This window comes from Balaenoptera borealis (assembly GCF_965194805.1).
Source record: "Balaenoptera borealis genome assembly, chromosome: 12".
Taxonomy (NCBI): Eukaryota; Metazoa; Chordata; class Mammalia; order Artiodactyla; family Balaenopteridae; genus Balaenoptera; species Balaenoptera borealis.
This window is the reverse complement of record NC_138869.1, coordinates 26849240-26862642: the sequence shown is the minus strand read 5'-3', so window position 1 is coordinate 26862642 and position 13403 is coordinate 26849240. Positions and strand designations below refer to the sequence as shown.

General features: G+C 39.2%; 1 protein-coding gene across 5 annotated transcripts in view; it reads right to left on the bottom strand.

The window, feature by feature from the left end:
* SUCLG2 (succinate-CoA ligase GDP-forming subunit beta) overlaps nt 1-13403 on the bottom strand; it is a 256923-nt gene that overhangs the window by 27640 nt on the left and 215880 nt on the right. The window contains exons 10-11 of one of the 5 annotated variants that reach the window (XR_014232125.1): nt 12079-12243; nt 7799-11352 (exon numbers count right to left, since the gene is read on the bottom strand). The exons of 3 other annotated variants lie outside the window; for them this stretch is intronic. Coding sequence is in view for 1 of the 2 variants with exons in the window: in XM_082344803.1 (XP_082200929.1) it covers nt 12181-12243 (63 nt within the window). In the remaining variant the exon portion in view is untranslated. Of the gene's footprint in view, nt 1-7798; nt 12244-13403 lie in introns of those variants that run through there. One more of the 5 variants, XM_082344803.1, reaches the window with a different exon arrangement.

The window sequence follows — 13403 nt, the reverse complement described above, 5'->3', positions numbered from 1 at the left end:
TCAGTAAAAAGGTAATGTTTTAAGAATAAAATAAATGAGCAATATTTTCCAAACCAATTAGACACTGGAGCTACTCCCAAAAAAGAAATCTCCCATTACCATTCACAGCAGGCTGACTGGTAAGCAGAAGCTTGCTTTCTAATGATGGCTATTAAATGCTGTTAGTATTGAGGCCTGGTACAGCAGTAGTTTTCAAATAGCTGTGGGATGGAGAGGAGCTTGCCAGAACAATGGAAGACAAAAACCACTCAAGAGCAATAATGACTCCACAGGGTCCAAGAGAGAAACTCAGAAAGAGCTGAGGCTCATTCAGTTTTTGTAGAAGAACTAAGCTTTCTAGTAAAGTACATAGTGGCTCCTCTATACCTCTGCCATGGTGCAACCTGCACATTCCTTAGGGATGAGTTCAGATGTCAACAACTTCTCAGTGAAGCTTTTCTGTGTCATCAAGTTAGGGTGAATTATTCTATTTAATCCATCTAAAACAGTATGATTGTTCTATAGAGTAGGCATACCACACACAGCAAGCATATGTGAAGTCATCCACATAGGCAGGAATGAGGCACAAGAGGCAGGAAGATGCCCCTGGCCCTGTGATCCAATGCTTCTCAGTAGATGTATACCCTGGAGCAAGTGTCAGATATGAGCTGTGATTCTGGTATTGCCTCGTTTAGTATCAGTTCCCATGAGTCTTTCATGTCAGTATCTCACTGTGTTTAACGAGCATCTGACAAATACAGATACTCTTCATACAACAACGTGTACCTAAAAGTGAGCCAACCACTTCAACTGGTACTGAACCCAAGGAAAAGCCCTCTTTTCCAATGGTGGATGAACAGGTGGCTTTGTTAGGTGTGCTGAAAAAAGGACAACTGTTCTCCAATGTAGTATATTCACCTCTCACCCTGTATCCCCATGCCCAAGAAACAACACCCTGGGTGGGTCACCTTTGTGCTCCTCTACAACAAGAGTTTTTTATAAGCAGCTAGCACAATCCATGACATAGTGTAATCACCTAATAAATAATGGTTTCAAGAGTGAATGAATTAAATTAATTTCAACAGACACTCCCATCTACCAAGCCAGGCACAGAGTTAAGTGCTTGGGATATGGAGATGAATAAGAGGTCATCACTGCCCTCAAAGAGTTCAAAGACTAGTTCGAGGCAGACCAGCAAACTGGCAATTACAATCCTGGCTCCTTAGTCTCACGGAGCTAAGACCAGGGCACCACCAGTGGTACAGACTGCTGTAGCGAGAGGGGTGTTTTGGAAGAAGTGATGTTCCAGGTGACAAAGAGAAAGAGCGAGCAGGAACTTAGGTAAAAGAGGGCAGCCAGGATGAAGGCAGAGCTGTCACCCAACTTAGTTCATTCAGGACCTACAGGCTGAATGGGGAAGTAACCTGAGAAAATCCAGATGAGGTAAAGAGTGGCAGGCACTAGAGGCCAGGGATGGGAACTTGGTTTTTTTGGCTTATTCCTTCCTTTCCCAGAGTTGGGTGAAGACAAGCTTTGAAAACCTCCCTCAGGGATAGAGGGGGAGTGATGGGAAAGGGAGACAGGGACAGAGAGAAGAGTGAATGCATGAGCAAACATGAGATGAGAAATATAGAGCAACCACGTGAGAGCATGAGAGTGAGAAAGACCAGCAGTGAGAGAGGCAGCATGAGAGAATGTGACAGAGAGAGGAGAAAAAAGAGTCTGAGTGATACTAACAAAGAAGTTAGAATTTTTACAAGAGCAGCAAGACACAGAAGTACACACGCTGTGTAGCTCAGGGACATGGGATCATTTAGGACATGTGGCATATCACGGAGCACCAAGAGGAAATCACCACCAGGAGTGATGGGAAGACCCCACACCACCAGAGACAATGCCATTCTCTCCTCCTGCAAAGTAATTTGCTGCAGTCACGCACTTTAATGGAAATCTGATTTAAGGTTTCACTCTGGCCCAATAATTAACTACTGTAATCTGCAATCTCAAACTGAGAATGAAATTAAGACAGTTGGAAAATGAAAGCCTGTGACATCATTATTATGACTTGGCATTTATAAAGCATGTCAAATTTTCAACGTGTGCCTCACGCGTTCATTTATTATTACAACCCCTAATTGCTGCTCCATGACAATACCAATAGAAACTTTTTAATAGTCTTTTTCTTCCCCCCTGGCAAAGGGCATGTTTTTAAAAAGTCAGTGCTAGGTCTATTTACGAATCCGAAGCTCTCCCAGAAGATTCCTAGGTGCTTTCAGGAGCAGGCTTTTCTACATTCTCGGCTGAGGATTACAAGGGTTGCTATTTACTGTTACACAAAAGGAAAGATCATCTAGCAAGGCAGTTATGGTGCCAGATCCACTGCACAGGTCCCTGGACCCCAGACAGCTACTCCCAAGGAGGGGTCTGTGGTGGCAGCTGTTGGCAGCTGTGCAGGTGGTCGGGCAGTCCAAATGCAGGTTTTTCAAATGTCTGCATGTATTTGGCTTTGCAAAATACACTCTGGCTGCAGATGTCAGTCCACAATTAAAAGTAAAGAATGAACTTCCAAAGAAGAAAAGCTACAGCCTTTGGTATTTATCAAGCTCCTCTCAATCCTAAATGAACAAACAAAACTCCCACCTAAAACCTTTTTTGGGAACGTGATCCTTTTCAGAATCTAATGAACGTCAGGGAAGCTCAGTCAGATAAGTTCACACACACACAATTTTGGGACATAATTTTAGGTAAGTCCTCTGACTAAGCTGCTTCTTTAGAATTTGGCCTCAAAGGCAGATAATGGCAAAGGGTAACTTACAGCATATAGAGATAGCACAGGGGAATTGTGAACTCTTTGCAACTATTTACAACATTTTGTTAGAATGTGCACTTTCCCCAGAAAAGTGTTCATAATCTTTAAGAATTGAAAGATTAACAATAATCACAAATACAACAATAGCTAATGTTTACTAGGTATCTATCAGGTGGTTGGCAGTATTCTTTTTTACATATATTAACACATTTAACACATAAGTAGTATACGAGATGGATATAATTTTTATCCCCATTTTACAGATAAGAAAACTGAGAGTACCAAAGATCTGGAGAATCACTGGGGCCACAGCTTTACCATCAAATATCTTTTGGAGCCAGCAAACCCACTGAGGTCCCACAATACGTACTTTGCTTAGTATTTTCTCATTCATTACCAGAGCGGATTCTGCCGTAAACTTGTGAGGTAGGTAACACCTATCCCATTTTACAGATGAGAAAAGTGAGGCTCAGAGAGGTAAAAATGACTTGTACCAAATTATGCAGCTAGTATGTCATCAGAATCAAAACTTTAGTGTTTTTTTTTTTTTTCTTTTTTCTCTTTAAGGTTATCCTGACTCCTTTTAATGACAGGCAAATATTGACAGATTGCTGAAGGAAACAATATATTCTTGAAAGCCTACTCTGTGCTAGGCACTCTTTTAACCATTGAGTGTGGTCCAGTAGCTAGGCTGACAAGAAAGATTTTTCTAAAACAGACCAAAAAATGTTCTGTATCCATATCTGAAATCGTAAACCGTGATATCAGTTATGAAGGGGAGGGAGACTTTGGGTATTTTGAGATCATAGGACAGGACTCATGTTACACTGGGTGGTCAGGGAGGGCCTCGTGTAGGCAGTGACATTTAGCATAGGATCTGAAGGACAGTCTGGAAGAGGCCAGGTAGAGTATGAGAGGAATGAAGAGTAAGTACTTTGAGACAAGAGAACACCATGGGCAAAGGTCAAGGGGGCAGAAGAGAACTTGGTGCCTTTGAGAAACTGAACTGAACCTGGAGGAGTAACGGGAGGCTGGGGCTTGCAAAGTGAAGTGGTGGGAAATGAGATGGACCACAGCAGCAGGAACCAAATCAGTCTTACAGAGCAAACTCCATGAGTAGGGGATTGAAAAGTCTTTGATTTCTAGACACCTATAAAGACTTCAGGGCAGCTGGCAAGGAAACTATCATTTATTCAGCATCATCCGCAGTACACTCACATTAAGTTTATAAGATAGGTTTTATAACCTCTATTTCATGGATAGACTGAGGCTCTGAGAGTTCAGGGTTTCTTAGCTATTAAGGAGTCATAGTTTCAACCAGGGTTTGTTTTACCATACCACACGCAGGGCTGTCTGGAACAGCTGGGTGATCGTAGGGGCGCTGCTGATATACATGAGGGGTTAGCAAACTTTTTCTGTTAAGGGCTAGTCGGCTTTGAGGGCCAGTCTCTGTTCCAGCTACTCAACTCTGCTGTTGCAACATTAAAGCAGTCACAGACAATATGTACATGAATAAGCAGACTGTGTTTCAATAAAGCTTTATTCACATAAACAAGTGGGAGGCCAGATTTGGCCCATGGGCCATAGTTTGCCACCCCTTGACACCGACACAATTTGACTGATGTCTATCCTCAAATTCAGTGCAACCATCACTCCTCCTTTGCATCATTTGATATTTCTTTGATAGTGGGTTTTCAGATCTTAAGTTCTCTTCCTTTGTTGGACCATTTTCTCGCTCTCACCAACAGCATTAATGTACCTAGGCTGTAGCAATGGCTGATTAAATAAATGTGTCCATTCCAACATTAATATCATTCCTTTGGAACAAACCTGTACCTTTAACAAGTTTATAAAATGACTTGAATGCCTTTGCTTTCTTCTTTTTCTCTCCCTGACACTGGCTGGAAATGAACAAATAGAAAGACTTAGCAATAAGCCTGCCATTTTGCAATGATTATTGCAAATAGTTAAGTACTATACTGCATTTAAAACACACCGTAGTGTATACATTAAGCATAGTAAGTGCAACTACTGGGTTTTGTCTGCTTCTTCCAGTTCAGGTTGCTAATTTAGTCCCAGTGCAGTAGGCACTGCTGATGAAAATCAAGCAAGCATGTTTATATTAGGCAAGATAAGGACTTTCTTTTAATCACAAGTTATTTTAATTCTGAAAGTTGTTGCTCTTATTTAAGCATCTGTTTTTGTGGAACTGTTTTTCTCTTTTTTGTTGTTGTTTTTATTTTCCTGCTGAATTCTAATCATGTCTTCTAATCCATTGGTGGCCAACGAAGGAAAATAAATGGTGAAGGAAATTAGATGCAGCTTGGATAATTGATGTTTGTATGCCTGGCTTTAATAAAAACACTCTGCTAAATTAGAGGGGAGTCTAAATGGATTCAGTCAATAAGGAAGTGATTCAGGTGAGGCATTCAATCTTGGGATTTGCTGTAATCTTACAAATAAGCCGACAGATCAGTCCACTTGGGACCAGATTTGCCTTTTGCTGAAATCTGAGTAAGCTTCTACAGCTTGCTTTTCTACTTTCAGTTTATTCTTGAAGTTTGAAATTATTTTCTTTTGTATGAAATCAAGCCCTAGGATCCTTGGGTTAAAGCAAATGATGTCCAGATTTACAAATGACATGAGAACAACAGTATTTCTTGAAAAACACTTGGCCACTCTGCCCTTTTAGTTTCTTCCAAGGAAGAAATACTTTTAGTGAGTAAACAATCCAACCTGAAAAGCTCAGAATTTAAAGAAAATATCTTAAACATCACTCTTAATCCCAAACAACATTTCAGGATTTTTAATTAATCAAGATAAACACCCAACCATTTTATTCCAACTTTGGAATATCTATCTGTTATCCCAAAACTGATAGCATGGAAATGACATCTGATGGATGAGCAATATTTGACTGGAGAGCCAAGTTTCCATTAAGCTTGACCTCTCAGACCACCCAGGGTGAAACAAGGAAAATGTGTCTAAATCATCCTTGTTCTATTTACTTATTCCTGAATTCTTCACCATACGTGTATCCTGCAATCTTCTCCTCACTAGAATAAGTAAAATGGTATGGAGGATTAGCATTTATTGCATGTTAATTTTCCTAGGTGCTAAGAATGATGAACTACAACCTTCCCTGGCAAGTAAGCTGAGACTCAAGGAGCTTAAGTAAGTTGTCCAAGGGCACATAGATATTAAGCAGTGGAGTGACGATTTGGACCAAGTCAGTCTTACTTCGAAGTCCATGGTCTTTCCACTCCCTCTGACTGTCTTTCAGTCACTTCTGTGACTAATCAAGAGCCCCAGTTCTATTTTGGTTTTATTTCCAAGCTTCAAGGGCACAGTCCTGAGTTCTATATTCTGGTGTCCAACTATTTCTTGTTTTCAAATCTCACTGCTCAATTAAAATGGACCAGAGGTAAGATATCTTTTATAGTTTTGTGGACTAATGGTTTTGGTTCTTTACAACCCAAAATGTTCCCTGTTTACTGATAAAAGAGTTGTCCAGAGTTTGTGGTTTGCAATCCCTACTTAGATAGGACTATGGAGGGGTCATGATGTTATAAGAGTGAGTCCAAAACCCAGAGTCCCTCCTGAACTGGGACAGATGTCCTTACAAGACCCCTCTCTGCAGACTGGGAAGCCCCCCTTTCCCCTTTCTGATGTGTTGAAATTTATCCCTTTGCCAAAGCTATTATTTCTATTTTTATGATCAGGAAAATTCTAATGGAGAATTATGCCATTAGAGACATCACTGTTGATAGAGATTTTCAATATCAGACCATGGAATGGCCAGTGGGAAGTATGGTAACTCTGTGTGAGTGGCTATTCAATAAGCCTGAATAAGCTTATTCAATATAAGCCTGAATAAGCTATTCAGGCTTATACAGTGCTTCATGAAAAAAATAATCTGGTCAAATAGTATGGATTCTAGCTTATGAGAGCTTTAGCAGAGGATCTGTGTTCTAACTTAGAATACCCAACTTTAGTCATTTTTTGCAGAAGAGTCAAAGGGTGGAAAATTTGATCCCCAGAGAACTGTCAAGAAAACTGTTCAGGAGCTGGTATATTGGGTGGTTAGGTGACACAGGAATCTAGGGTCCTTCTCCCCAAAGATGCCAATCATTGCACTGTTTAGGTTATATTTACAAGTATCTGCAAAACTGGAAGGCTTTTATGATCAAGAACAGCAACCGTGAATGCCTCGGCCAGTCAAAGTGTGGGACACAAATGCTTCCCCAGTTGTCAGTAAACATGGTGGTGGTGGTTAAAGTCAATTATTAACAGGATTTTCAGGAGAAGGTAAAATCTAAAGATGGAAATACTGGTTGGCATTAAAAGCAGGTACAGGACACAAGAAATTAAAAGGACTGAAGAACACAGAGATTCAAGGGAACCGCACAGACATGTTTTTTATCTTTTTACAGAGACATTTTCCAAATCCTTTTGAACTGAGAATCAGAACCATTGCCAGGATTACAAAAACCACTTGAGCATTTAGAATGGCAAATGCAAGGTTCTTTTTGAGTGCCCTGCGTTTAAAATAGCTCTTGCAAAAACTACTATGATGTGTAATTTGGCCACAGAGCCATTTGAAGCTAAAAGAAAAAACAGAGCAAGGGGATTTTGGTTCTACGCTTTCACTGGAAGCCTCAAAAGACTTAAGGAAAGAGAGAGACAGAGACAGTGAGCGACAGAGACAGAGAGAGCGCTCACTTAAGAAATGAGCTATTAAAATTGTTAAGAAATATTTTGGTTACAAAACTGCCTTCCCAGCTTAACAGATAATTGTTTTCAAGGCAGGACACTCATTGCTCATAATGCAATATCTATATTTTATTTGTAATGGAAGCTACATTGGTGCAGATTAAGAATATTTATTGGCACATTCTTTCTGAGCAGTATTTTGTCCAATCATCTCAGACTTATGTCATCTTGATGAATGTGAATATGTATACTCCATCATCATTAGTTGGAGAGTTAATACAGAGAACACCCATAAAATTGGCAACTTGGTGAAGAACCCATTTATTAATCTATAAACAGGATGTCTATCTGTCTACTGTTGTAACATAATAATTTCCACAGGGTAACTGTTCCTATAGAAAAGGAAAAAAATGTTTCTATGGGTGATTTTTTTGCCTTTATACGTGACTGACATCAATTAAAGAAAAAAATTAGCTAGGCAGACAGAGCCAAAACTTAGGACCACACAGATTCACACTTCACACCACAGAGAAATGAACATAAATTTAGTTAACCGCAAAACCCACTGTTTCTGTAAATAACAAGTCTATGTAAGATGAAGGTGGCATATAATGATTCTGTGATGCCCCCATACATCTGTTCAAATCTCTCTGATCATTTAGTTTTCTGGAAAAATGAGGGGTTGACAAAGATTCTTATCAAAACCCCTAATGGAAAAATATGTGACTGGGAAAAGTAAAAATATAAGCTTCCAGCTAAGATCTCAATAAATTATAAGCTATTTATTATACACTAAAATTTATGCTAAAATTCTTTTAAGTAAAATAATTTTTAAAACACATACATATGTTTCTTTTCATAACAGATCTCATCAGTATATTTGGGAAAATCAGTTTACTGCCATATTTCTTTGTAAGAACAAGCTTCCAATTTATTTCCTGAAGTCCCACCCTTTATTCATCCCAGTAAAATGACCTCCAACCCCAAACCTTACACCCAGAATCTTAAATTCCAAAACTGTCATTGAAGGTAATATTCTTTAGCATCAAAATTTTAAATTCAGGTGAATTAATTCAGGCAAAACACATAAACCAACAAAAACTCCAAAAAAGGTACCATTTAAAATATCTGAAATTATTAAAAATCAATATCCCATTTGAATTAGGGCTCTTCTGAAATGTCTGGGCAGGACGGTTGCCTGGTAATATTTAAAATCAGGAGGAGAGGAAAATCTATAGAATTCATTCTACATCTACTAGCAGCATCAGATATCACTGTCACCAAAAAACAGCTCTGCTGTAGACAATATTTTAAAATTACTGATATCACTGTCTGACCTTATTGTAATCTGTTGTGTGGAAGTTTGATATATTTATTTAGCTGTTCAGCAAATGTCTGAATACCATGTCTGGAGCAAATTAAAAACTACATTGGCAAAGCACTCCCACAGCCTGACAGGAATGAAATTTAACCAAACTCTTTGTACCTCAGTGTCTAAATCATTGATTATCTCCCACCCCTGGTTAACCTTCTGCAGACCTCAGTGGAGTTCTCAAGTTGTTAGACCCCCTTTACAAAAAAGGATTCGGAACACTCTACCTCCTGAGGCACACACTCAACAATCAAAGGATGTCCTTTGGGACCTATCTGTGCTGTAAATCTGCATTCCCACCCTGCTCCTCTGGGTCCCGGAAGGCTGACTCCAGGGGCTGCATCAATGGGCTCCTTTCCCCGGCTGGCATCCGGGAAGCCTTGGCAAGAGGAGAGGGAAGTTGGGGTGTTTCTATTCCTCCAGGTCCCTCCCAGCAAGGTCGTCTTGAGTGGCTGTGTCCCTCCACAAAAGGTGGAGAAAGTCTTCATTTCAGACTTGCCCCAGGCTCTTGTACTTTCTCTTATGGTTTGCATACCCGCTACCCACCCCCTCTCATTATCAATCTCTTTGTAAATAAACTTTCCTCCATATACTGAGTTGAGTGAGCCATAATTTCCTAGCAAGACTGATAACAACATCCTATTTTGACCAACTCAGCTTCAATTTGAGAAAATCCGTTCTTTGGAGGCTGAAACAGATTCTAGAACTGGAAGCTTAATTTTAGTTTAGTTTTCCTCTCTCTACAACATATCCATGGACATGAATTAAACAATAAAATAAATGGAAAAAATCTGAACACTCAGTTTAAGCCATTTAATGAATATTTTCAAACACTTTCTCTTGTTCTTTCTGGGAGATGGCTAGCACCTACAAATCAGAAACTACTGCTCATTAACTGTCTGCATCTACACCCAAGGTAAAGGCCGGAAAAGGAAAACAAGCCAAAAACCTTTAGTATCTTGGGTTCTGTCCATTATAAATGACAAATGATAGCTTGTCAGGTGAAAATGAGCTTCTCAGCACTGAAATGACTTCATTTGGTTTATTAGCTGCAAACGAAAACTAAGGAAGGCCCGTCTAGAAGGTGACTTGCAATTCTTATTTTCAGCATAATGAAAGACAGGCTCAGTAAGTCCGAATCCCCATGCGGCCTCCCAGTCTGTCTAAAGGAACACAAGTAACAGGGAGACAAACCTGAAAAGATGGTTAATAAGTAAAAATGTAGGTCTGCAGCCTTGGACAAAAGATGATGTTTAACTTCCATGAAACTCCAATGACCCAGCTGCAAGTAGTGGCCTCACATTTATCTCAAAAGTCACACTATTCTGTTTTATCAAGTTAATAAACTGTGTCACTGAGCCACTAATGGTCAACAATAAAATACACCCCAAAGGAGTAGGTGTAGGATGGCTTTACAAACAAGAAAAAATGTAGGGAAGGAAAAAGAAGCTCTCAAATCACATAAGATCCACATAGCTTTTCAGGAAGTGAACAGCACCTGGTAAGGCCAGACACGCACACACACTACCTGAATCCACATAGTTTAGATAAGCATTTGCTTTCTGATATGTTAGAGTTTCTTTCTCTCTACCCTACATCTGCAACTGCTCTTCATTCTCTGAAACATCTGGACAAAAATCCCTTTGTTTGTGGAAGCCCACTTCATCCATCTCACACAGTCCCTCAGCATGAGTTTATTTCTTGAATGTGTACTTTCCTATGTGCTAGATCCAAAGGGTAGTCTTGAATCTATTTAATGACTCTTCATGTTGTACCAAAGGGGAATCTCCTTGATTGACAGACACATTTTTATAAATGCCTTGAAGTGCCTCTTTTTACATTTCTTTTTATTTTTAAGATTATTCTGAAAAAAATCATGTCCAAGTTTTCAGTCCAGAAACCCTGGGATAGTCTTCTAAGGTGCTCCATACTTGTTAAGGGCATCTCCCATTTCTTGTGTGCCCCCAGTAAGCTGACACTTCTGCCTCACAGTGTGATCTGTAAGGTTTCCTTTCACACCGTGTCATCTAGCTTCACTCCAAAGTTCTTATCAGCTGGGAGGATCGTAATTTCTGCCCAGGCAGGTGTGAGAACAGGAATTCCAGCCCAGTTTTATGCTGTAGTTCCAAATGGCTGTCTTTATAGATGCACAAGGTACATAAAGTTTAATCAATTTCATGATGAAATCTACTTCAAACCTCTGACAATTCTGATTGTGCTGCTCAATACAGATTCTCAAAAATTATTAAAATATATGGTACAGTGTTACAATAAGTGTGTTATGGCAAGGGCAATATGAAACATAATTGTGACAGGTAACCACTAGAGGCCAGTATAATTCAACACGGAGAAGGAATTTATAATCAATCCCTGTGGAAAAACTAACATTATTTCTTCCACTTAAAAGTGGAGCTCTTGTGAATTGGAGAAAAAAATGATGAAGAAAGCTTTTTTGATTCTCTGAAGACGAAGTTTCAAACTGTAAGAAAGATGAGTTAAGAAAAGATGAGTCATGAAAAACTGGGGCAAAGAGAATTCTTGTCTCCAAAAAAAAAAATAGTACTGCCATATAATGTTTGACATTTCACCAATGTAAGCATAAATTTTCAACCTACTTGGCTTAACTGTGAGCTTTTCCGTAAATGTTTCATTTGGCACTGACATTAAAAATAATTAAAGACTGGAATACCTAGAAAGTGCCACAGTAATCTCCTCTTCAGGGCAATCATCATTACTAGCTGCCCAGACGATGCCAAAGGTTTTGAGAAGGGGTGGAAAAACTGTACATTTGCAATTTCCTTACCTTAAAGAATTTTATTTAGAACAAGTACCTAATGGTTCCTTCTCAAACATGGAATAATTCACATAAATTCATCCAGCACTCCATTCATACTGTATAATACATTTCTTAATAATGGTGCTACATGATGCTTACAATACTTTTTAACAAGGAACTGAACCAGCTTCTCAAAACTAAAAATAGGAGTAGAAATGAGAATCTGATTCTTTAAAAGAGCTTAGACAATAATCATTGGTAGGATCCTGTGTAGGAGATTTTAATTTTTAAGAGTGAAGGCGGAACAATTTAACACATAAACCACAGACAGGTAATCTTCCTCTCTCCTGCAGCAGGGAGAGGCACCTTATGTAACGTGGACATGCCAAGGAGATTAATGAACCATAAAATCTTAGAAGTGGACAGGACCTGAGAGGTCAGCCAACAGCAGCTTGAAACTTTTCAAAGACAGGGAGCTTCCTCTTTTGCAAGCTGGCCCATTCCATTGTCTCGGCTGTAAATGTTTGAAAATTATTCTTTAATCCTCATATTGTGAGACCTCATCCAACACACAAGAAAATGTTGCTTTGGTTCCTGAGGTCAAAAAGAGGAGGCAAGATACAAAGATAAACGACATATGATCCTGACTTTGAGGTGCTGTAAAATTCCACCCATGCAGTTCTGATTCTGACCTCTGACCCAAAAGTAGTGGCTCTATCTGTTACAAGCTATGTGAACTAGTTAACTTCTTTGGACGTCAGTTTCTTCATCTATAAAATGAGGATAATAATAATACCCACCTTGCAGGGTTGGTGCCAGGACTAAATGAGGTAATTCAAGTAAAACACAAAGCCTATTACCTTGCAAATGATAAGTACTCCGCAATCGCCATTACTCCTAGGCACTGTTTAGTCAACAAATAATTCATTCAATCTTTACCAAACTCCTACGAGGTATGACTTATTACCATTATTTTTAGAGACAGGAGAACTGAGGCTCAGAATGGTGAAATAACTTGCAACGCTCAGCAGCTAGTTAGTGGTCAGATAGGGTTTCAACATGGGTTGGTTTGACTACAAGAGCTTTAACCACTACATACAGCTGCTTCCATGAAATACCTGCTTAAAATCACAAATTCAGAAGAAAATTTGGGGAAGTGCAATTGGGGTAGAAAAAGGAAAATGGAATTGGATTTAGTCCAGGGAGACTTACAGCCAGCCCAGTGTAAGGCCAGGCATTCACTGTAACTGGGGTACCTTACCTAGAAAGCATGCAAAACAATGGAATGACCTTACTGAAATATACTGACTTAACAAATTATTTGAGATTTTCTTTTGTAACAGTGCATTGTACCATAAATGGAAGTAAGTGAGGAAGATACCAGTCTAGAACAATGTTTTCCAAAATAAATTATACTGTCTATAGGCAAATTATCTGAAGTTTTCACCTTTGGCTTCAGGAGAGGTGATAGAATAAAAAAGAAAGTGGGAGGGATATGAGTACAGGATAGGGTAGGAAACAGTAAAATATTTTCTTGCTATTGACTTTTAAGGAAATCCATGCCCCACAAAGTAAAATTACTGACCTTTCTCTGTAAGTTTCTTCAATAAGGGGAACCTCAAGGGTATCACCCAGTCTACTACTATGCTACAACATGACCTACATACATGCTAAAGAGCTCTTTTTATGCTAGAAAAAAAATCCTCCTCTAGGCAGGATGATATAGTAAAAACTAAACAAGCAAAGATATACAC